The 24,619-nt window shown below is 42.9% G+C and overlaps 1 protein-coding gene across 1 annotated transcript in view; it reads right to left on the bottom strand.

Moving 5' to 3' along the window:
• ITPRID2 (ITPR interacting domain containing 2) overlaps positions 1-24,619 on the bottom strand; it is a 234,750-nt gene that overhangs the window by 61,854 nt on the left and 148,277 nt on the right. Inside the window, exon 12 of the mRNA XM_085645187.1 lies at positions 18,121-19,329. Coding sequence (XP_085501313.1) covers positions 18,121-19,329 — 1,209 coding nt within the window. The remainder of the gene's footprint in view (positions 1-18,120; positions 19,330-24,619) is intronic.

The raw sequence follows: 24,619 nt of genomic DNA, 5'->3' as shown, positions 1-24,619 counted from the left end.
CTGCAAGCCAAAGAGCATGAGGGCATAATTAAAGACTTAATGATAAAGCTTGAAGATCAAGAAAATAGAACAAGAAGGAACAATCTTCGATTTCTTGGGATTCCCGAGGGCTCGGAAGGTAGTGATCCAAGAAACTTTATGATTAAGTTATTGAAATCCTCTTTCCCGGAACTTAACTCCTGGGAAATGGACAAAGAAGTATGCCGAGCACATCGCTTTCCACTGTCAACATCAAAACGGTCAGAGAAATCACCTAAATACCCGAGAGCTCTCCTGGTAAACTTTGGAAACTTTGTGGTGCGTGACACTGTATATGATCTTGCTAGGCCAACCGCTCAAAGAGAATATAGGGGCTTTAAGTTTTTTGCAAGACCAGATTTTGCACACGCAACAGTAGAAAGACGATGGCGAATGAGACAGCTGTTTGCCCCCTTCGAAAAACTTGGAGCAACAGTCTATCTGCAAAATCCGGCACGACTAAAAATAATATATAAAGGCACAACAAGGAGTTTTACAAGTGAGATACAGGCGGAGGTCTATCTCAAGGAGGTTGAAGAAAGTATGAAGCAAAAAAAATGACAACTGAACAGAAGGAGCTTTCTAGTGCTGACAAACTTTCAATTACTACTGTTTGAAGTAAGATTGATAATAAGTATGACTACATAGTAGCAGGCCAGGTAGTAGGCTCAGGCGTGTGGATCACACGGCCATCAACAGCTGGGTGAGTCTAAACCCAGGATGCCTCAAAGGGTGGTAGGAGGGGGGGTGGTAAGAGGTGTGGGAAGGAAGGGGGGGATAGGGGGTTGGACGGAGGTTCTGGGGGGAGAAAATAATAAAATGAAGAGAGTTCGTACCGTTAAAGGGACTATGCATGAAGGAGGAAATTTGAAACAAATATTGAGTTTTTATTATGAATTCAGGTACCCGGTCAGGCTGCTGTTATGGAAGCGCATAAAAACTGATAATGTCTAGAATTAGTATTGGATCCCTTAACATAGGAGGATTAAATAATTGGAAAAAGAGGGGGAAGCTTGAGCAGTATCTAAATATGATAAACTTAGACTTAATATGTTTACAAGAGACCCACCTACCGTGGAGCAAAAAACACTGGTTGAATTTTAAAGGCTATGAATTGCTGGCATGTTCATCCCAGACTTCTATGATAAGAGGCGTGGCCATAATTGGTAAAGTGGGGTTGGGAGGGGCCAAAAGGTGTAAGGCGGATTCACTAGGTAGATGGGCAATATGCGAAATGAACTTAGGCTTCACTATTTGCACAGTATATGGATCCAACACAGATGAGCCACAAGTTTTTAGCAACATTGAAAATGAATTAATTGATTGGCACACCAATATAGTACTATGTGGAGACTTTAACATTTCTGCGAATTTCATGGATGGTAGCACATATATTGGCAGTAAGCCAAGGGTGTTTAGAGCAATTATTTCTATGATCCAGTCACATGGCTTATATGACGTGTGGGGAAATTTATCAACCGGAGATCCAGGGCACACATATTATTCACATCCTTATAATAAATACTCGAAATTAGATTACTTTATGATATCAAACATCTTACTTAAGAGTGCTCAAATAAAAAAGCTTCCCAAAATCATGTCAGATCACAACCCCCTAGTTTTAAATATAATGATTAATAGGTCAGTCAAGGTCCCCAGACCCTGGACATTCGATAAAAAACTGCTAACGGATGTCGACTACATTACTCGCTTGAAAAAATGGACTCATTCCTTTTTCGACGCTAATAGGTATAGTGCCTCACGGGGAGTGGTTTGGGATAGCTTTAAGGCAGGATTAAGAGGAGAGACCATAAGTTACACCACCAACGTATGGAAAAAGGCTAATAGCGAAAGGGAAGCATGGATGGGAAAATTAAGCGAGGCAGAGACACAACAGACAAGATATAAGCACGGGTGATCAATCTGCCGAGAGCCTACATAAAGTAAATTCCATAAAAGCCGAGATCCAGAAACAATTAGCAAGAAAGGCGGCAGCATACTATCAGGCACAGAGATCGCGTCTTTATGAAACCGGCGAGCAAGCAGGTAGAGCTCTTGCTCTGCGAATCAGGCAGGTCGCAAGTAAAAACATCGTGTCACAAATTGAATATCAGGGCCAAACATACAACAAACCTGGCGAAATTCTGGAGGGGTTTAGGAAGTTCTATCAAGAACTATATCAGGAGGAAGCGGTAGGAGGGCACACGAATATAAGCTGGTTAGACATGGGTAGTAAGCTAAACTTAGGCCAGATCACTTCTTTGGAACAAGACATCTCAGTGACGGAAATATCCGAAGCTCTGCAAGATCTTGCAAGTGGAAAAGCTGCGGGCCCGGACGCTATACCGTTGGAGGTATATAAAAGCTTAAGGGAGGAAATAACACCACTGCTTTTAGATCTATTCAATGGTGTTATGAATACCGGAATAATACCAAAGTCTTGGCAAGAAACCAATATAGCTATCTTTCATAAAAAAGGGAAATCAAAGACCAACCCAGGCTCTTATAGGCCAATATCCCTGATAAACAGCGATAACAAGCTATATGCTAAAATTATGGCCGCTCGCATCGGGAGGGTCATTGCGTCCCTGGTCTCCCCCTGGCAGCATGGATTCATCCCAGGAAGAGGAACTACAAATCACATTAGGAGAGCTATTACATTGTTTGATATTGGTGCTGCTAGGGGGGAGAGGGTCGCAATGATCCTGCTCGATGCTGAGAAGGCATTTGATCGCGTTAGATGGAGTTTTCTATGGAAGGTTATGGAAGCAAGGGGATTTGGCCCCAGAATCTGTCAAGCTATTCGTGCTATGTATTCATCACCAACGGCTAGAATTCAATTAATGGGGGAAAGATCAGATAGGATCAATATAACAAGGGGTACTAGACAGGGCTGCCCTTGTTCTCCAATTTTGTTCGCGCTTTATATAGATCCTTTAATAACCCAATTAATGAACAGCGTGAATATCAAACCAGTAACATCAAATGGGTTTCAAACTAAAATTCTCGCTTATGCGGATGATTTAGCAGTCATAACAAAAGATCCAGAGCTAGCAATGAGGGAGGTAGTTAACATCACCACTCAGTTTGGCGATGTGTCTGGCTATCGACTAAACGTTGACAAAACTCAGGTATTATGTTAAAAAAAAATAGACCAGGTGGATGGAAGATATGTAGCATCAGTAGTCTACCTGGGAATAACAATAAACGCAGAACCAGGTGAAATAATCAACGACAATTACACCCCTCTTTTGAAATCTATGGAAACAGACTTAAAACGAATGGACTCATTACAGCTGTCATTGATAGGGAGGGCTAACGTTATAAAAATGACAATGTTTCCTAAAGTGCTCTACAAATTAAGATCAATCCCATTTAAAATTGATGATAAAATTATTAGGAGAATTGAGGCCATCTTTTTGAAATTTCTATGGCAATATGGTAAAATAAGGCGGTCAAATAGATACATGTCACTACCACAAGATAGAGGTGGGTTGGGTCTGCCAGATATTAAGAGCTACCATCTTGCATGTCTCCTTATAGACATGGCTATTCTATTTCACCCGGGTGGCCCAACCCTCAGACAAATGGAAATACCATCAATTTTTCAATTATTGGTAGGTGGCGAAGCCGTAGGACTTCTATTAAGGCAAACTCAGAGGAGTTATTTTAAGGAAATTGGATATAAGACGTTAGAAGATGTATGGTATATTTGGAAAACTGTTAAAAAAGCTCTAGATATACCTACCCTCCATTATCGCACGCCACTTTGGAATTCAACACACTTTCCAAATTTTAGTAGGGATGGGACGTGGCGTCACTGGGAGAGTCAAGGCATAGTAGAGCTGGGCCAAATAATGATTGGCAACAAGCGCAGAACACTTGAAGAACTTACACAACATTATTCACTACGAGGTTTTCAAGAGTTTAAATACATGCAGATTGTAAATAAAATTAAAACAATTAGGCCATGCATCACTTTGTTAGGGAAATTTGAATTAATTGAGTATTTGAAATCCGGGGGTCACAGAATTAGAGATATATATAAAATATTCAATGATGCTATAACAGATGATATCAACAAAATCGAAGCTGCATGGGCTAAAAAATTAGGAGATCCAGAAGTAGATATTGACAAGGCGCTAGCTATGGACAAGAGATTCCTACGCTCTACGAATCTCAGAGCCCAACATTATAAAACCCTATTTAATTTATATTACACGCCCGAAAAATTATTTTCGTGGGGGAAACCAATAGACAGTAACTGCCCCAGATGTGGTAAAGGCTCGGCAGATCTTATACATATGTTCTATGGTTGTGAAAAATTGAAATTAATCAAAATTGAAATAACACGTTTCTTAGAGAGACTACTTGATGTCAAAATTACTCTATCCCCGACCCTGTTAATAGTCGGCTGTGATGTGAAACTAAACATAAGTATTGAGGCTGAAGCTTTAGTCTTTATTTCTGTATCAGCTCTTAGGATCTTAATCAGCGCAGCCTGGAAGGATACAGAAGCCCCAACTTTTCAAATGTGGCTGTGCAGAATGCTGGGCATACATAATATTGAGGAGGCACTATATGATTTAAAGGGAGCAAAATTGAGGGATTTGGGCAAGCGACTCTGGGCTCCAGTGGCTACATGGAGGGCAGCAAAATTGACTACAAACGAATGATATATAGGCGGTGTCAATATTTAAGATACCAATCTAATTTGTATTCTATGCCATTGTTTATTACTTTGTCTGTTTTTGTACTGTACGAGGGTATAATAATTATATGTTCTATTACTTGTATTTATGTACCCACCTAATATGTATTTGACGGTACGCACTCTCAAATAAAATATTTCAAAAAAAAAAAAAAAGGAACAGAGGATGGGCGAGCGGGAGACTGTTCTGTGTGAATTAGGGAGGATCGACGGGGGGGGGGGGGGGGGCAATAGAGGGTTGCCAAGCATATATTTATTTAAATTTGTGACTTTATATAAACGCAAACACGGCCCAGGGGCGTTAGAACGCTTTGCAACAAAAACGGTAAAGTTACACCTACCTGAATGAGGTTAAAGGATATTGAAACAAGATGTTTGAGTGATGGAGAGTAAAGCAGATCGGAAGGAAAAGTCAGAATAAACGCATGGGTGATGAGCATGTGCGTATTTGGCTAACTCCTTTCCACTCCTGGGTTAATCACCTGTTGGCAACTTATGGTGGACAGTGGGAAAAGGGTATGTGTGGAAGTCCCACTTTCTCTGACAAGACCCTCTTCTTCAATTTGAAATAAAAACTGCAACACGTTGTAGTAATGGGATCGCTACGTCTAATCGAGCTCATCTGGCTGGACCATTTAGTGCTGAAATGAGACCGGTGGCTTTGCTTTCGGCTCGCCTGGCCACCAATCTCAAAAAGGCAGTGATGTTGGGGCGGACGCACCTTGAGCCACTGACAACAAGTGTGCATCAGTGTAAGTGTGCGTCGCACAAACTCCAGCTAATCTGAGCGACTGCGAGCTACACGGTGAGGATACTTTCCGATTGTGACAAAAGTTTACAGAGGCTCCTGAAAACACCTGCGTCACACATCTCCCCCCACAACACAAAGTCAGCCATGGGGACACTTTCCTGCAACAACAAACTGTACGTGCTTGTATTCTTGCTCCCTCACCTCGCTGCTACAATGCCATGCCATGGCAGGTGCCTGTGGAGTGAGACTGCACGTGTTCAGTGGCACGTTTCCATGGTTTGGATGTCACCTCAGCGCTTTACGCCCCCTCAGATAACATCAACAACAAGCGCTGAAAGACAAGCGTTTACCTTGCAGGAGCGAACGCGATAATTGCTAACACATGGCACCGCTGCTCGCTCCCGCAAGGGAAACGCCAAACGTGCACACGTTGCAATAGAAAGCAATGCAAAGCGTGCACGTTTTTGGTCGAAAAAGCTTATCGATTTCAAGAGGTCCCCTCCTATGCAGCACATGCACACTGCGTAGGCGAGACCTAAAAAATAAACCTTGTTCCCAGTCCGGACCTGACTGGAGTCACCACGATTTTTAGAGCATTGCAATTACTACAAAATGGCAGATGAAATCCAAACAAGCTTAGTTTGCTTTATTTTTAAAAACCTTATTACAATAATGGACATGAAGGACAGCAAGACATGGCACAAGGCATCGCATTAGTCAACGTCCTACTCCCAGCGCCCACTGATCATTGTTGAAAGACGCGCATTGCATGTTTTGCACCAGGGATAGGTGAATCAAGTAGAAGATCTGGCCAAAACAATGGCGCAGTTTATGGAGGAAAGACATCCCCTGGGTCAAGTGCCTGTCATGCAGTAGGCTGTGCTCTGGGAGCAGGAGTTACTGGGCTACGGGCAAGGATATGCTCTTAATTCATAGTGGGTTTTGAGGAGCTTGGCAGGGCCAGACTACCACACTCCGGGTCCAATTGTCTTTGTACTAGACAGAACTGAAAGGAAGAAGGAGGAAGCCAAGCAATGCACATTGCTGAATAATGTATATAGTGATCTCTGCTTTTGGGTGAGGGGGTCAGGTTGCAGAGCAGGGTTCAAGGCCACACCCAGCGCCTATGGTGTGCATCTTCATTTTGTCGTTTTGAAGGCATGTGTCGATCCACACAACTGAAGGTCAAAGTGGTTTGGAGAATTGATGCAGGGCACAGCTAAAGGACATGCTCTGCACCCAATGTTTTGGGAGCTGGTGAACTGTGCACAGGTCAAACCCATTCCATCAGCCCAATATCTGATATGCAGACACCCAAGCAATAAACAGTGGAACCACAAGGAATGGTCTCACAGGTATGTCACTAAATACCAAGAGACTATGTAGAGCAGTCTACTCTTGGGATCCTGTGCCAAGGAAACACTGCAACTGATGAAAGACTATGCATAGCGGACTGTGCTCTGGATGCAGATGAACTGGGTGTAGGTTCTAAAAAATAAAATTCCAAGATAGTGTACCACCGCGATTGGCTTGGTCAATGCTGGTGCAATTTGAAAACCACCCTGCACTGGCAAGGAGACAGATGGCAGGAAAGATGGGGGCCGGGTGGAGAGGCAGAGGAGTGAAAGTGTGCAACAAAGAGCGGCGGCAGTGCTCAAAGATCTTGAAACAGGAGAGCAAGAAATGCACTCCAGACTGCGGGAGGCACTTCCGGTGAGTGCAAAATCACAAACGGTGAAGAAAAGGTGGAGGAAAGAAGAAGTTCCATAAGATCAGCAGAGTTAGAATAAAGCTCATCCAGTCTCAAAACAGGGTAAAGCATAATTGGTCGGAGAATGGGACAAACACAAGAATAGGCAGGAAATATTCTGAACTAGGAGCAGGAATTGAAATGGACAAGCAAGCCATTTAATCATTAGCAAGGGACTGGCCCCGAATCTAAATTCACAACTTTTAACTCCATCTATGCATCTCTCGTGACCTAGCAGACAACTTCACATAAGACTATTGGATGGCCCATGATATTGCTGAAGCTGCACAAGGACTGTGCAGCACACAGTCCACAGGGGATGAACCCAAGGCTTCCCCAAAAGGGGCTGTGGGCAAAGGTATTGCCTGCTGCCAAATCCGATACTGGTGGAGAAGGGATGCTGAGAGCAGAGACCACTTTGGCTGTGCCCTGCAGCCCTGAAGGCAGGGTTTGGCCTCTGGAGCAAGACTCTCTCGGAGGGGAGGGTGCGAGTGTTTGTAGCTTTGGTCTTCATCCACACAGTCTTGCAATGCCAGCGAGGAAGAGCAAAAAGCTGATCATCAGAGTGAAAATACAAAAACTGCTGAAAAAATGGTCCAGCAGAATTCCCAATGCGTTTTACTTCATCCTTTAGCAGAATGTCCCGCTGATGCCCATTAAGCGTTCAAATCCCCTCCCCTGCATCAAAAAATATCTCACAGCCTCCAATCACCTTTATAACCATCATTTTCTGAGCAGCAAACAGGCAGACTAACAGTCTCACAGTCCTGTTAGATAAGATACGAGCACCAGGGCAACATGGTCTAACCAAGTTTCTTCTTACGTAGCAGGGTAAGACCACACTGACTTAGATGATTGGTGTCACAAAGGTGGGGGGGCTAATCAAACCTGTAGGGTCATTTTGGTTTATAGAAGCCAGCTTTAACCCCTTTCAAACCCTTCAAACACCCAGCTTTCTATGCATTTAATTTATGTAAAAAATAAAGTTCTTACAAGCAAACTTAACGGAAAGGTGCTGGAGCACGGTCAATTTATTGAGACATAAAAACAATATTTCATGTAAGGGTTCAACTTGAAGCTGTTAATCCTAACACAGAGTAGGAGGACCCACCGACCTAAATGTTTATAATTACTTTCTGAAAGAAGCTGCTCAGACGCCAATTCAAAATTCTTGAGTAGGGTGTGTTACAAGGCGGGGGTATTGCAGGAAAAGTCTTCTTTAGCAGTTTTTACTTTAAAATGTAACTAACAGCTTGCAACTTGCTTGCCATATTCTGCGAGCCCTCGAGACAGTTCATTTGACCTGCAGATATGAGGGGTAAGGCAGCTGTAGGGCGATAGCGGAATATTTGAATCGGATTGTTGCTTCTAGCAGCAGTCAGTGTAGAGTAATTATTATTTGTTCTATATGATCACTCTTTTTGGCTTCTATCAGTGACTTTGCTTCTGTATGGGAGCTCTTTTAATGGGTAATCGAAGATTAGGGCACACTGCTTTTTTTCCATTGACTGAGACAGCTAAAACTTTTTATTTTTCCACTTGTTTAAAGATATTGACCCATATTTGATTTAGAAGGTGCAAATAGTATTGTTAAAACGTGGCTAATTTAGTGAGTTGGACCTGCAGTTTCAAGTTGCAGTCAGGGCGGCGCCATGTGTGTTTATTCTATTGGTTTTAATGCAGGTCTTACTTCTTGGTGTAAAGTTGCTTTCAGCCATTAGTTTACCTCCAGTTCTTTCTTGCCAGCATGTGGTAGTAGAAAACAGTCCTCGGTGGGTTTAACATAAATGCGATGTGAAGGTAAAGCACTGATTTTAGCTTAACAATGGTCATCAGAGGAGGCAATCATCAGGTATATATGGGTGCCTGTCTGCATAGCTGTGAACAGGTGCACAATCCAGTGCTTAATTTGAGCCAGTGGTTGCAGACGGGGCTCACTGGTCCTGGTTTTTAATGACCGGTATTTTTTTTTTCATCATCAGACTTTTGCCCACAAGAAGATGGTAAGATACAAAAGGAAGAAAGAAGGAGGAACAAAGGCAGAAAAACTGACTAAAGGCAAAAGCAGGGATAGCAAGCAACCTGCAACAGACTGCTAAGTGGGTAGGAGTGTAGAGTGGCAGGCAAAAAAAGGCATGATGTGGAATAAAAATACACATTACTACTACTACTTGGACTTGCACAGCACGGCTTATCCCCCGTATGGCGCTGCCCCTAGGCACGAGGAGATTCAGTGATTTGACCAGAATCACAGGATGTTGGGCTCGGACAGGGATCCCCAGTTCCATAGTCGTCAGCTCTGGTACGCCACATCCTCTCTACCACACAGCCATGGTATTTGGCATTCCCTATATTCTGAAGGGCCAGCCGCAGATTCCAGGCTACATATTTGGGCTCAGTATCTATTTTTTTAACAAATTAATCACTACTCCTCTGGTATCAGAGCTCCCAGCAGTTGTGAGTACATGTTGAATATGGCAAGGCAGTAGCTAAAATCCAGCAGTAACTCATGACCCAGATCCCCTCCTCCAGCCAACAGCCACTATCTGGCTGAATGACGCACATGACTCAAGACATCCACCAGACTGATGTACATTCCCAGTGATGCTGCCTGTGACACTGTGGGAGTGGTTCTTAGCAGCACACAGGTATTGACGATGAATCACTAATATGGGAGGAAACCGTCTGCTGAAAACGTGTTTGGAGTTGGGACATACTCATTGGAATGCCCTGGAGTCGAAGTTTGGCTAGCTGGCGAGACATAGGGCTGCAAACTCTAAGCAACCAGCTTCAAAACAGTAAACACAATCTAGCTGACACAAATGGCACTGAAGAGAAAGGTGCTGTAAAAGGCAAACTGCCACTATTTACTATCGTTGTTTAAATAAGAATCCGGAGGCGGTCTGAATCTAAAACGGTACGCAAAGGAATGCTTTTGAGTGGCACTTGCATTAATAGTGCAAAACAGTGTGAGGGCCTGGAATTGGCCTTTGAACTGTGAGTGCATGCATGTGTTGCTCTCCATTTCATTTCACAGGTTCTGTCATTTCTACATTCAAACTGTGGCCCCACCGCACCCCAGGGCTCCAGTGACCAGGCTCTCCTACCTGCGCTCCACTTTGGTAAGACGGACCCATTCGATGTCCATTCGAAGGTTGAAGACGTTAACGGAGTCTACGACCTTTGGACCCGGAAACGGCCTACAGCCAGAATCTCCGCATTGTCCAGTCACCTGTTGTGAAGACACCATTTTGCCGAGGCAATCCACGAAACTGGCAGTCTTCAACTTTCTAGTTTTACAACGTGGTGGACTTTACCTTCCTGGGAAAATGTACATCACATCGTTTTGACCTGCAAATGTGTCATATCCTTCTGACCCTAATGTGTAAAGGCGTTCTATCCTCCTGGTAATGACCCAGCAAAAAAAACCTTGTCCAACAGCAGTCTGGAACAGGTGCCTTCTCCAAGATCAAAACAACAACTATAACCCAATCAGCACAGTTCGTATTGACGTACTGTTTCCTTATTAGTGCATCTAGCTGATGCATAAGATTGTCAATACATTCCTTAGGAAAGATAGGAGGGGTCTATTTACCATTACAAAAAACTGATTAAATCACTGTCAAATCAGAGAGGTCCTTACCCCAGATTACCGCACCAGATGCTGCCGGATCGACATGCTGCTGCAGCTTCCAGTCCCGTGCTGAATGCGGATAACGAGCAGCAAGAAGGAGCTGAGCTCAACTGATGTGTTTCTCTTTTGAGAAAGACCTCCCTTCTAGCCCAACTGATAACAATAGCGTCTAGCTGTAAACAGGTATTCAGTATGTCACATCCCAAGACACTCAAGATGCAAGTTAATCTGCTCCATGCTCTCAATGTGGTGCACAAAAATAGGCGTTGGGGTGTTAGTTCTACAAAACTTCTCATTAGGTTCGAAATGTTCTTATTAGTCTCATTGTTGGTTGCGTGCCTCAGGGCTGTATGTATTATATTCTGTGTGGACACTTCACGTTTTAAGCAACAGTATTAGAATGCTGGAATAAACACAACTATAAAGCGTCTTTCTTAGCGCAGTGCTTGTGTGTGATATTCTACAGGCCAAAATTGGGTTTGAATTTCCACTGAGTCCCTGAAACCTTTTACAGGACGGTTAGTAGCCTAGAAAACACCACCACCACATCAACCAGAGTGGAGTGTGGGTGTTTCACGTTCAACTTCCAGTGCAGTGGACCAAGTTATATAGCACAAGTTTACGCAACACACCCTTCTTCCTCCTGCGCACCTCCAATGGTGGGCTATCTGTGGCTCCAAAGTGGATTCTACACAATACTCCCTTCGAGATTCAACACTCTGCAATGAGATTCCTCCTTTGATGTTACCGAGAACACTTCAGACACCGTAGGGGGCTCAAGTGATGCACATCAAAGGTGAAGGGTTTCCATAGCAGATATAGGATTGAAGCCACGTTTGGGACATAAGCTGTGCTCTACAAATCCTGTTTACATTTCAATACAGGCCACCACAAAGTTGGTAAGCACCTGCATGGCAAACACTGCCTACTCTCATACACTCCGACACATACCATGTTTATAGGCAATGACAATAGGTACACCATGATTCACCATTCCGTTTAAATCCTACGGACCCCACCAAACGTGCCCATACATGGTACAATCTATGACTTTCAACCATGCTCTCCAAACAGCAAAAATAAATAAATGTCATCTTGAGTACGGCAGTGTCTTGTGAGATAGCAATGACATGACCCGGATGGACTCCGTAGAACTGTGATGTAGGTGTTCGGGTGTGGTCAAAAGAGTTCATGTTTAGAATGAGTTCGCTGTTACACACAGATGCTCGACTACAGAGAGGCAATGGCACTCATTCATTTACCTAGGATGTCAATGATTGCCCGTAAACATAGCTGGTGGCACAAAACAACATTTTTAAGTAATAATTCTGCAATTACAGACTTGCAACACATGGCACCATGGCACATCGGGATGTCTTTGACTTTATCAGTATTAAGCTCATCCCTTGAACTCTATTTTCATCTGTTTAATGTTTTATAGAGTGCAATGAGCACTAAGCAAGCAGTAAGAGGTTGATAAGTAGCTTAAGGCATGATCAGTGTTTTTTAGGGAGATGAGGGTTTACAGGTCTACATTTTAGCCATTATATTGGCCTATCACTTCTTTTTTCACATCCAGCTTTCTGTAAAAATACCATCACTTTGCCAGGGTGAGGGGAACTGATAAAGTAAATGGGTGTAAAGTGCAGGTCTGGGAAGTGATTGAAGGCACACACAAACTTAAAATCAGTTTAAAGCATTTTGGTAATCTAAAAGGTATCTTTATTTCTTACAAGCATTTAGAACTTTGAATCCTTCGAAGAACTTGCGGATGAGCAGCATGACTATGTTGTTAAGATGTCAGCAGCGGACAGGTTGACCTAGAATTCATTTTATGGAGGAGAGAGCCATTGCAGCATTAGTGAACCAGAGAGACTAAGTCAACTTCTCAAGCGGATGTTCAATGCATGGTTTGCACTTAGTTTGAGAAGGATTTTGCAACATTAAACCTGGGACAGACATTTTGATGAGGACAATGTAGATTTTGAAGGGGATTCATACAGTGTTAATTAGTTAAGTAAAGCCATGGTTGGAAGAGGGGTTATTTAGGAGTTTGTGAAATTATTTGCAGGATGAGGACTCTACACGATTCCCTCTGCCTTGGGCGTTCCTAGTGTTTCAGGAATTTGAAACCGACACCACACTTTTTCCAAATTGTCCGACAGATTTCTGTTGGCATTTTATTCCAGCATGCACTAGATACTGCAGTTCTTCATTAATCAATTTGAGTATCAATTCAGCCATAATAATAATAATACAGAGGGTGTATTAATTGCAAAGTCTATTCACTCTTCACTTGTTGGCACGTCTTGTGAATGAAAGTCTAAAGCTGAGGTTCTGAGGGAATGGCCGAGTGATGTGCCCAGAGCCTTATGATGTATGTAATACTTTTGAGAGAAATAAGAACTAGAGATTGCTACAACAGAACTTGATGCCAGATCACTGGTTAAATAATGTCACAAAACACCTAATTTTCAAAGTGAGGTCCAGTGGATACAAGATCATTTGGCAGGGGCGGACCTATGCTGAAATGACTGCCTACTACTACTTTCCAAACAGCAGCCAAAGGAGCAAGGAAAATCAAAGTGGAGAGGGGAGGAATCTGACAGGGAATCTTTGAGACTGAGAGACTATATAATCTTGATGTGATTTGCATCTTAATCAGAAGCCAGTGACGAGTAACTGTACAGGGAGATTAACTCCTGGCCCTCAATGACATGATGAGAACAGCGATCTTTTGAATACAATGCATGACCTATATTAGGGAGTCAGGAATGCCTTTGATCTAGATCTTTTAATTGCAAAAGATTTGAAAAGACAAGTTCCAGAAGCAGTCGGGGTAGCATCAGTTTCCAGATTTGAAGAGAAAGAAGGTACTGGTGATCATAAACCAGACCGATCACAGATAAACCTTTCACAGGAGGAAAACAATATTAATAATCTTAGCAGACTATCAGGATAAGACTAGCAGACACACAAAACCAACAGGTCGCATCTGTTAGACATACTGACTTTGCCTATATCTGTTGGTAATTCTACAAGGCCAACATTTTAAATAAAAATGCATTTATAAAAGGTGCGAAGACGCAGCTGATCACTTAATTTTGTAGGAGTGCACACATCATTCCCTTCCATGTCTACGACATGCCGTGTGAGCCATTTTGTTTTTTTATAAAGTAACTTATCTAAAAGGGATTGGTAAATTTAAAAATATATGAGAAATCAGGAGTGTGAAGCTGCTTTTTTAGGCTGAAAGGTCAGTAGCAATTTACTCACCAAAATATAAATGCATAAATAAATCCATCAAAAAGTGACTATGCGTGTCGAGGCGCAGGGAGAACAGGGAGCGGGTGGTTGTGGGAAGCAATGTAGAGTGGTGAGGTAGGAAAAAAAACAGCACTTCAGAGAGAACAGAGGGTGGGGAAGAAGCACACAAGGGTGAAAGCAGCACAGAGCAAGGGGAGGGGAAGCTCGGTGAGGGGAAGAAGCACACAAGACCGAGATTGCGAGTCCACATGGGAAACAGCAGCACATCAGAGCAGATATTTGGGGGAAGGTAGAAGCACAAGAGGGAGTGAGCTGGAAAAAGCATGCACTCCTATGCAGTACTAAGCAAAAAATAGTCGTTTCCTAAAAGTAAGCATTGAAAGAATAGCTGTCAGCCAATCAGAGATGGTAAAGAGGCTATGAGAAAGGGGATCCACAAAAACAAGATGGACAAGTTGGGGACAAGTTAAGCTAACTAGCAAAGGAGAGTATGCCTTCGAGTTCATCTATGCGACATGTCGGTTTGAAATGCATCATGAATAGGAGTGAAAATGGTACCTAATGTTGATGTAAATGACCAGAGTACAAGGTTCCCCACTGCAGAGCAGTGAGTGATCCTGGGCTGATTAATTGAATTTTCCTATGACTCCATTTCCTTATTGGGAGAACTCTGAGGCAGGCTCTCCACCTGCATGAAATTCAGTTAACAAGCGATGACAAAGCCAATAAGTCTCACATGGTTAATGCATGTTTGGCAATGTTTTTCCATACTTTATTGCTAGGGAAGAATGAATCTAAAAGAAAAAAACTAAACGCAACAGCAAAGATATTTTTGCTTTAAAAAGCACACATTGCGTAGCTGTCGCTTGCACTGAAGAGCATTACAGTGAGGATGTGCTTCCTTGTAAAAAGGCAGAGCACTGTTGCTCACAGTCACGTCAGCCAATGGCTGAAGTGGGCTGACCCACTGCCCCATGCTGTATGCTGTAGTGGGAGAGCTTTTACATGCTCCGATTGCATGCGATCCCAGAAAGCCTCCGCGTACTATATTCTAAAACCCTACTTGAAAATCTGTCTTTGACAACTTTCAATTGTTCCTTCTTTCGAATGACCCCCATCCTTACCTTCATCCCCTGCTTGCCTCTTGATTCAGAGTATACCCCTACTCTAAGCTGCATGCCAGTCTCCCTTAATCTGCTTCATTGCATGTCTGCAAATCATCTGCACCTCAGTTCATTAATCACAAACTCCCCTCTTTGAAACCCTATCCATTAGGAAAAAAAACACGCTAGCTCCAACTGATGATCACGCCTAACTCCAATCTACAGCAAAGAAAGAAGATCAAATACATGGAATAATTTACTCGAGAGCACAAACTGAATACTAATAATCAACAATAATCAATAACCAGAGATTAACAAATAACTTTGGTTTGCAAAGTAGCCTTCTTCTCACCATAAAGCACTTCAAGGCCTCGTAAGGGGTATTAAGTGCTCAATAAATCGTCTATACATCCAATTACAATACAAAGTAATTTGAAAAAGATTTAAATATCACCTGCTGCATTAAATCAAAATGTTACAAATACTGAACACCCACCTGTTGAAGCACTACCTCAGAATAGACACCAAAAGAATCTAAAGGAAACACCAATGTCACAAGGATTCTGGGTATTCATGATTAGAAACACAAATGATGACAACCAAGAGGTCTGCTCTCAACGGGACAAGAATTGTTCTAGATCAATCCACAAGGTGGCAGGACAATACAAAGCATATGAATCGATGAAAGAGCCAGGCTGCAGAACACATGCTCACTAACCAATCCGCTGATAACACTCTACAGCAGTAAGGAAGCTGGTAACAACTAGAGTCGAATGCAGCAGCTTCTCCTCTTAAAGAAAAACATCGTGCCACGGTCATCCTGGTTTGCTCTAAGGCTTCCAACCAGTCTTCAAAGAATATGAAACTTGAAAATGTTCTCATCCAGAAATTCTCAAACTGGGCTATACCACCACGTGAAGACATGCACACTACATGCTACTGCATCTACTTATTTCCCCCAAAAATATATGTAGGCCCTTTTGCGAATACTGCAAGCACAGCAATTTTCTGGATGTTGTGCTACAGGCTCTATCTATAATGAAAGTGGGCCAAATTCATCACAGGCGTGGCAAGTGTTTTTATGATAGGATTATATACTCCTACAATTTGCATAGGAAACACAAAATTCCTGGCAGGGGAGGGTCTAGATGTGGGTTGGCAGGGATAGTCTCGAGATATTAATACTACCTAACCCCATATTGCTGGTGATCTTGATACCACCACATGCATGCTGCTAAAAAAAACCTGCATGCATATGAAAAAGCACTGGATTTAAAATAAAATAATGAAAAAGAAAAAAAGTTGGGCAAAATAGTGATATTTCACAAATATGTCTTGTGGCACTAAGAAGGTGTGGCTGAGGAAGTGGGCTATATCACCAGCTGTATCACCCATAGTCGACAACCGAATTATGAATGCTTTCTCAGTCTTGTACAGCTCTAATTAAGCAATGGGTCTTTCACCCATAGTTTCTCTACCTAAACAGGGCACTGGCGATTTAGATTCATATGCAATTTTTCAGGCTGTTATGCCTGCATCTTCTCCTTTAATGGGGGCTACAAGAATCCTTGGCCTGTTTTTAAGATTTGGAAACCCCCCCCACTTGTCACCAATTGCCAGGTTGTCAACAAATGTAAAATGTTATTAATGGGTCACAATGAGGAGGTGAATCCTTCAACTGGCAGGAGGAAGAAATGTCATTTTCCATGTATGATGTTTTACAGTTGATGGATTAGAGGAAATATCTAATGAAATTTGGAAAACCAAGTTATTTCACATAGCTGACTTTTAAAAGTCATTCGGGATGGGTGCCACAATTGCAGAGAGAGTACATAATGTCTTCACTTCATGGTTATACTCCTATCGGCCAAATTTCCAATCTTTCCCGTAGGTTCCATAATGTTTAACTCTGAAACTGGGATAATTTGTACTGATCTTGGCCAGACTTTTGATTTGATTTTGATGCATTAATCACATTTTTACATGGTGTCTCCAGGAATTTCAGGTTTCTCCTAAGAGCTTTTTCAAATGTCTCTAGATTTGGAAATGTATTGCTTTACACTTAACTTGAATGCCGAATGGTAGTAGACTACCTATATCAAGGCGTACAGCAGACTTGATCATCCTGCCGACTCACGCAGATAAGAGATTTCATCACGGTTTAAGGAAAATCAAGCGACAGCTGCTAGATTCAGCATCACAGAATCATTATTCCCATATAAAGATGTGGGGTTAATATGGAAGTTCGAGATGTCCGAGCAACAAGGCTTCTGATGCCGATCAATGGCAATAAGCAGGATCTCCTGCTCTTCAGGGATACTAGAGGAGATTTAGTAGCAGCTAAATCTGGAAATTCAACAACCTGTTTATTACATGTGTCCAAAGATAATGAAACTGCGATACCTATTGTATTAATAATGGGTTTTATTTTTTCTGAATGCATGCCTTCTATCTTTTGACTGACTAGTGCGGTCTTGTAAGGAATGTGTAAGGGGAAAGAAAGCTGTGAAAATGAATCTCCAGGTTGTTGTGACACTTGGACCCCGGTATACTTCAAATGCTACTAGGAAAATCGCGTTTCTGATTCTGTGGTTGACATGGTCTCCTACTGCAAGCATTTTTCAATCAATTTCTAAAGTCAATTTATTTAACATTAAAAAAAATTAAAAAATATCAAACGTTGCTTTTCACAGCCCGTAGAAGATATTTTGTTTGTTTTAATCGAGGCCTGAAATACAAAACAATAACATTCATCTGACAATCCTGTGCCACTGCCACTAAAAATATGGTTTGTAGGACGATACATCCATGACTCCTATGACATTATACCAATCCATCACATTGTTGCGATACAATGAAACTTCGGACATTAAAATGAGGTCTTACCTGACTAAGGTTCTGAAGAGAGTTTCTGATATCATGGAGTACTCTTCGCAGCTGCATTTCAATCGCAGAGGGTGGATTCACAGAACCATGGGCAGAACACGTTCGCAGATGTCCACCCAACCTTTGTGAATAAGGACAGCTGTATGGAGAGACTAGTGCATTGCAGGAAGTTCCCGGGATGCTTTGGGTGCTCCATGTTCTTGCATGTTCACAGAAGGGTCGGTCTTGCCAGTCAGAGTGTACAGAATGGAGAGAGCATGACGAGTGCGATCTGTGGGATGGTGCATGAAGAGAGCATGGCTGTGATCTTTGAGGAGATTGGTCCTCCACCAGATTGTTGATCTCATCAGTGCTAACGGAGCTCTGCTTTCTTATAGGTGCAGAGACCACCTTTGTAGATTTATACTCAGGTGGGTTTTCTTGGATTAGTCCTACATCAGTATTCTCCTCCTCCTCCTCCTCCTCTGGGGTATATTTGAAGGTGAAAGAAGGGGGGCTGCAAAGAGTAGCTTTCCCTGAAGACAAGCGAACACTGACTGAAGACACAACCCTAACCGGACTGAGTAATGCGGTCGGCAGAGACTGAGTCCTCCTTAGCGGATACCCAGACTCCGCATACTGAGTTCTCCTTCTCAAGAGGTCTTTTGCACTTATCATGCTTCGCCCAACTCTAGAACCAGATGTTTCCGATGCAGTGCTGACCTTCAACTGAGCTCTGTGCAAAGCATTAGCCACGCGCTCCAAAGGAGAAGATTCTGAGTAAGCGGATCCAGACCCACAGTCACTCATAAAATCAGAAAAGCAATCAGTGTTCTCAGAAATATGATGTGTTGCATATGCAGCAACTTCAGAGTTAAAGATATTCTCTAAATCATTCTTGTCTGCACATTCTTGCTGCAAATCGGAACCGTCACCCTCCAGAGAATCCTCTTCGCTTTTGGGCACCACAGCATTTCCCTCAGCATCCTTTGATGTCGTGGGGGGCTTACTTTGATCCTCATTTGTACCTTCATCTTCAGACCCTGGGAAAAAAGTAGGGTTTTGTACTGATGTGGCATAAGGCGTTAAGAACTCATCTTCTTCGTATTCCTGGAAGTCTGGCTGTTCTCTTGCCACAGGCGTCATGAGGTCCTCTGCAGTTGATGTTACTGTGTTTTCACTGTCGCAGCTATCTGCACTGCTTCCCATATCCCTGATAAGATCATGAACCTAAAAAACATTAACAGAAAGTGGGATACCTTGTTAATACAGACAAAGGGTCAATATAGCAACAAAGAAATTAACAGCTGAAATGCTAGTGCGCACAAAGTGCAATAAGGTGGACTATTTCTCCCATTTGGGAACTTGCAATAGAAATGTAAATGCTTCAACTAATCCAATCAGTCTTCTCTCATCTGGTACCAACCTAACCTCTATGACAAACACTGCATCTAATATATCCTCCAAATGGAGAGATGCCATTCACTTCCAGTTCAGAGTAACAGCAAATCATTTTTTAGGTTTTCACTTTATGCAAACGGTCAGCCTTCAATTCACCAACATGCGATTTGTTAACATCTTTTTAATTAAAGTGATGTACATTTGTCCTTTTTAGGTCTTGCTGAGCCAGCGCATGTGCTGCTCTGCGAGACATTTAGTATATGGGTTTTAAAGTGCTGCCACAGGCTTTTGGTGGCCTAGCGCTTGCGTTCACGCAAGTGTGCACGCGCGCAGCCGCAATCTGCCTCCCTTCCAGCGATCACTTTCACGTGCTGGTACACGTGTACACACACACACACGTACACGCACACACACGTATACGTACACACACACACGTACACACACGTGTACACACACGTGTACACACACACACACACGTGTACACACACACACTCTTCCAAGGTACTTAGAGGGACAAAGGTATCCCAGTTCATCTGCTTAAAAAAAGCAAAAAACGATTTAAACCGGTCGAATTTCACATTTTTATTTCAAAAACCTTCAAGGCATGCTACAGAAGAGGCGTCCGAGCACTCCCAGAGGCTTTTAAAAGACAAATGCGCCCTCGCTGGCGTGCTGCGATGCAGCCGGCTCTGCCCTTGTTCAATTCTCGGCTGCGCAATGGAAATGGCTTTCCAGTTCACTGAGCGCAGAGCACAAACATATGTAAATTTCTCAGCCCCCCACACTGATAACTCACCTGGCTGCCATGTTTCTCCCATGGCCTCGGGACTCTGCGCGCGGTGGCATTTCAAGACAGTCAGCAATGGACTGTTTAATAATGCCCGTGTGGGGGTTGCTGGAGGGGGGGGGGGACGGCAGGGAGTGAGCCTGCCCCCTCTTAGAGCGTCGCTGAGCTCCAGATAGTTTCTCTTGGTAGGTCTTCGGGTAAACACCACCCACGTGAGTCTCACTCGTGGGCTGCTTGCACAAGTACATGTGAGCCAAGGAGAAAACGCACAGCTTGTGTGTGCGCTCGTCAAAACCGCAAGATTAATAACTCGCGCGCATAACAGTACGCTCGCTGACTCTGAAATGACAACTGCTTCTCTGTCAAGCTTTTTAAAAACAGCATCATTACAAAACGTGTTATTCCACTGGTGTTAACACTGCTCTGAAAGCTTGCTGTCTCGTAAACCACTGCAGCAACCTTCCTTTAATAATGACAGTTTCTCTGCAAGTAGTGCTCTTGGTGAAAAGATACAAGAATGTTATTATTGCCGGTCACCTAGGTATTTGTTAAAAAAAAAAGACGAAAAAAAGCAATGTTAGAAATGGGGTTTCTGCAGCAACGACGCTCAACATCCTGTGATTGCAGGCAAATCACTTAATCTCCCCGTGCCTAACAAAAACAAGCATTGGCATAGCCAATGGGTCTCGCCTTTGGGACCTTATAAGTGTTTAGTTATCCAGCACAATATCCTTGGTGCAACAACATCAACTGTTGCATGGCTAAACACTTATAAGGTCCCAAAGGCGAGACCTATTGGCTATGCCAATGCTTGTTTTAAATGGAGTGCATTAACTGGGCAGTTGTCTATAATGAAAGGAAAGTAGCAGCTGCTATATTTCTCCACTTCATCTCCATTTGTTCCCTTACTACTTTTCCAACATCACAATCATATCCTCAACACACATTAGCTAAACAGTCTGTAAGAATCCTAAGAATAACACTATATAGGCTGATGTGGAAAATTGCTCACTCATGTTCCCAGACCCTCTTCTTTAGAGGGAATGACAGATTTCACGTTCAGGCTCAAAGGAAGCGAAGACTTGGGCCTACATAACTAGACCTCCATCCTGCCTCCCCAAAACAGAATTTCCTCTGTACCCTTTGAAAGTGACCTTTTCACATGTCACTCGATTGACGATTTTCAAACTCTATTCCAAATTTTAACCCATCTACCCACCTACGATAAGAACTGGGCTCACATCACAAATAGAATCCAGACATTCTCAGCTTATTTTGGTGCACAAAATGTGATTGTGCAATTAGGTTTAGACAATCGGTGCATAATAAAGCTTTCCTAGAAAATCTGCCCATGCCGTTCAAAATAAACAATGCATGGGCTTTTAATATTGAAAAGGAGTTTACAAACCATCTTAAGAACACAGGTCCGAGCAGATGTAAAAACCTAGTAGTGTTAGAACAAGGCATTTTTCGCATCTACAACCTAGTCCATTTTTAGGTCTCACCTACAAAGTTCTCCTAGCTGTCTGACGTTGAAGACTTATCGCATACAATACCAAAATAAAGTGCGGGCTTTGGGGTACCCATTGCTTATCATGGGTTGGCTTTCATGTCAATCTCATTTGCTTTCTTCTTATTTAATAGCTTCCCTGCCTCTTGTGTGTGCCTTCCCTTGGTGCACAGATTCTTTACCATCCTTTTGATTTAATGGCTATCCTTTAACAGCCCACATCAGGGAACCACTTTTTACTTTTTTTGAGTACTCTATTAAGAGTGCATGTGTCTTCTTGCAATCTCTCCCCCAAGCGCTGCTTTCCACTTATATCCCGACCTTCATCTCAGTGCTGCTCTCCAGCCATCCCAGGATATCCGTAAAAGCAGAGCTAGAGGTATAGTTTTGCTGTGGTTAGACTGAAGAGCAGACTTTATTGGGTTGGTTTGTTTTATCTGAGTTCCACATGTTGCATAAGGCCTTTGGTTCACAAAGGCACTATTTGTGGATCTGGGGCAGGGGTAGGCTACTTCACACACCCAGCTAGCACTCGAGACAGAAGGTAAACTTAGCATGACAGGAAAGGAGAGGTCTCTTCTCTTGGAGGAGCATTTTTCCATGTCAAAGTCCGATGGAAAGTAAATTTGGCATTGGCCCGTGATTACCTTTAAATTCTGACACTGCCTTATTGTTTTTTTAGGTCGCGGCTGGCGATAGGTTGCGCTGCTCTCGGCCTCCGAGAGCTTCTTGAAATCAATACGGTTGAGGAAGGGGACTTTAAGCCCCGCCCCCTCTTCCCATTGGCTCGTGTCATAGCTTAGGCTAAACGCAGGCTTCTCATTGTAAAGGAGGCTTCTTAGTCCCTCCATGATGCCGCCCTGTCCACTTTCGGCCCCGCCCACCGGGACTGCATCGTTTACTGGCAGCGTTATACGGGATGCTTTAATTAGTGTGTGAGCACTATTTTCTTTACTAAACAATGTGGGAGAATGGCGGCACTTGTTTCTCTTCTGTACCAGATTCAGTTGAAAATGTCTCCACTCCCACCTCCTCCTCCCTCCAGCCATCGCCAGCCGTCTCCATTCACACGTCAGCGAGTCCCGCTACCTCTTTCTTCCAGACTATCTTTATGTAAACTCGTGGGTTTCGGTGTTCAACAGCGAGTGTTTACATCATACCTTCACGTCTTTTCGTGCAACCAAACCTTAACCACCTCACAGGGGGTGGAGTCTCGCTGTTTGTTCCTTATGGTTTTTACTCCAAAGGCGCAGAAGCAACACAACGATGACAAAAGCAGCTGGAGGCTTTTTCGAGTAGACTTGTTTTAGGCCACCGTAGAGCAATAATTCACGTTTGATCTGAATGGAAAACGAGGACGCAGCTTTGGTCGGCTCGCTAAAAGTAGAAATTGACATCTTTAGGTGTATTTTTGTTGGATACCGAAATTACTGCCTGTGCGCGAGATGAATGAATGTGCATGTCTGTGCAAGTACTTTACTACAGACTGCGCGTCTTTGATGTTTGTGTAGCCCACGCGCCATCGTGGGCTTCAGGGCAGGCCTCAAACTCGCTCAGAGCTACTAAGGATTCAGGAATAATATTATATATATATATACCGCCAGTAGATAGTTATAGTTAGGACCGTGTTTCCATAGGAAATCTCAAAATTCTATTTTGAATAACTTTGGCGCCGGTTATCGAATCTTCACGAAATTTTCAAAACTAATGGGGCGCTCCGCTCAGCTCCTACCCTGAAAGTCTCGGGGGGGATTCATCAAGCGGGGGCCGAGAAAAAAGGGGGGTCCCAAAACGCGTTTTCCCCATGCATTTTCCCATAGGACCTTTAGTCAAAGGTACAGCCCGAACCGCTGAACAGAATTACTTGAAATTTGGCAGAGGGGTAGTCCTCGGGTCAGGGATGTGCCTTTTCCATATATGGAGTCAATCTGTTCAGTAGTTCCTGAGAAAATTGCAGTTAAAAGCACATACATATATATAGCCGCGCACCGTGTGCGCACCTTAACGTGCGCGAGCGTAATTCTGATTGGTTGTTACATGTCAGTCAACGTTCGAATCGGTCGAAATCAGGAAGTGTCGGCCGCCATTTTGTTTGTTTTCAGTGCGAGAGTGTAAAAGGAAGGTGGCGAACGTGAAAAGGGGGCAGGGTAGAGAGTTCCTGACCCCCCTAGCCTTTGTCAGGGGGTCCCTGAAGGACCCCGAAGGCAGAAAAAAACATTTACATTTTTTTTTTTTTTTTTTTTTTTTAAATCGCGGGGGTGCACGGTGAAAAACCATTAAAAAAAAAAATGTAGTTTATTGTAAAATAAATATATAAAAAAAAATGTATTGCATACATAACTTAGCAATTAAAAAAACGTACAAATTCACTGAAAAAAAACATAGGTTTCACACACGTTATAGTTAGGAATTAGCATTTAAAAAACCTTGCGAATTCACTTAAAAAGCCACTCTATCACAAGGATGATGTCATCAGTGATGTCAAGAGTGATGCCACTGACCATGTCATGAGTGATGTAATATGTGACGTCCTGAGCAGAGGATTGCGGGCGCGCGAGTTATAGTTATCTGAAATAACTATAACGGGGGAATTTCATTGGTTTTTTTACGAGTGAAATATCCACCCAACTATAACATGTGTGAAACCTATGGTTTTTTTAAGTGAATATATATATATTTTTTTATTATTCGGTGGATTTTTAAGCATATGTTATTCATTTTATTTGAACTTCTTTTCATTATTTTAGTAGAGGAGATGTTCGATTTTTACTTTTAAAACAGCTGTACTGCTGTTATGCGGTCCGGTCTAAGGATTTTGCAAT

The sequence above is a fragment of the Triturus cristatus genome, chromosome 3_1 (genome assembly GCF_964204655.1).
Source record: "Triturus cristatus chromosome 3_1, aTriCri1.1, whole genome shotgun sequence".
NCBI lineage: Eukaryota > Metazoa > Chordata > Amphibia > Caudata > Salamandridae > Triturus > Triturus cristatus.
The sequence above is the reverse complement of the archived record's forward strand: the minus strand, read 5'-3'. Positions and strand labels throughout refer to the sequence as shown.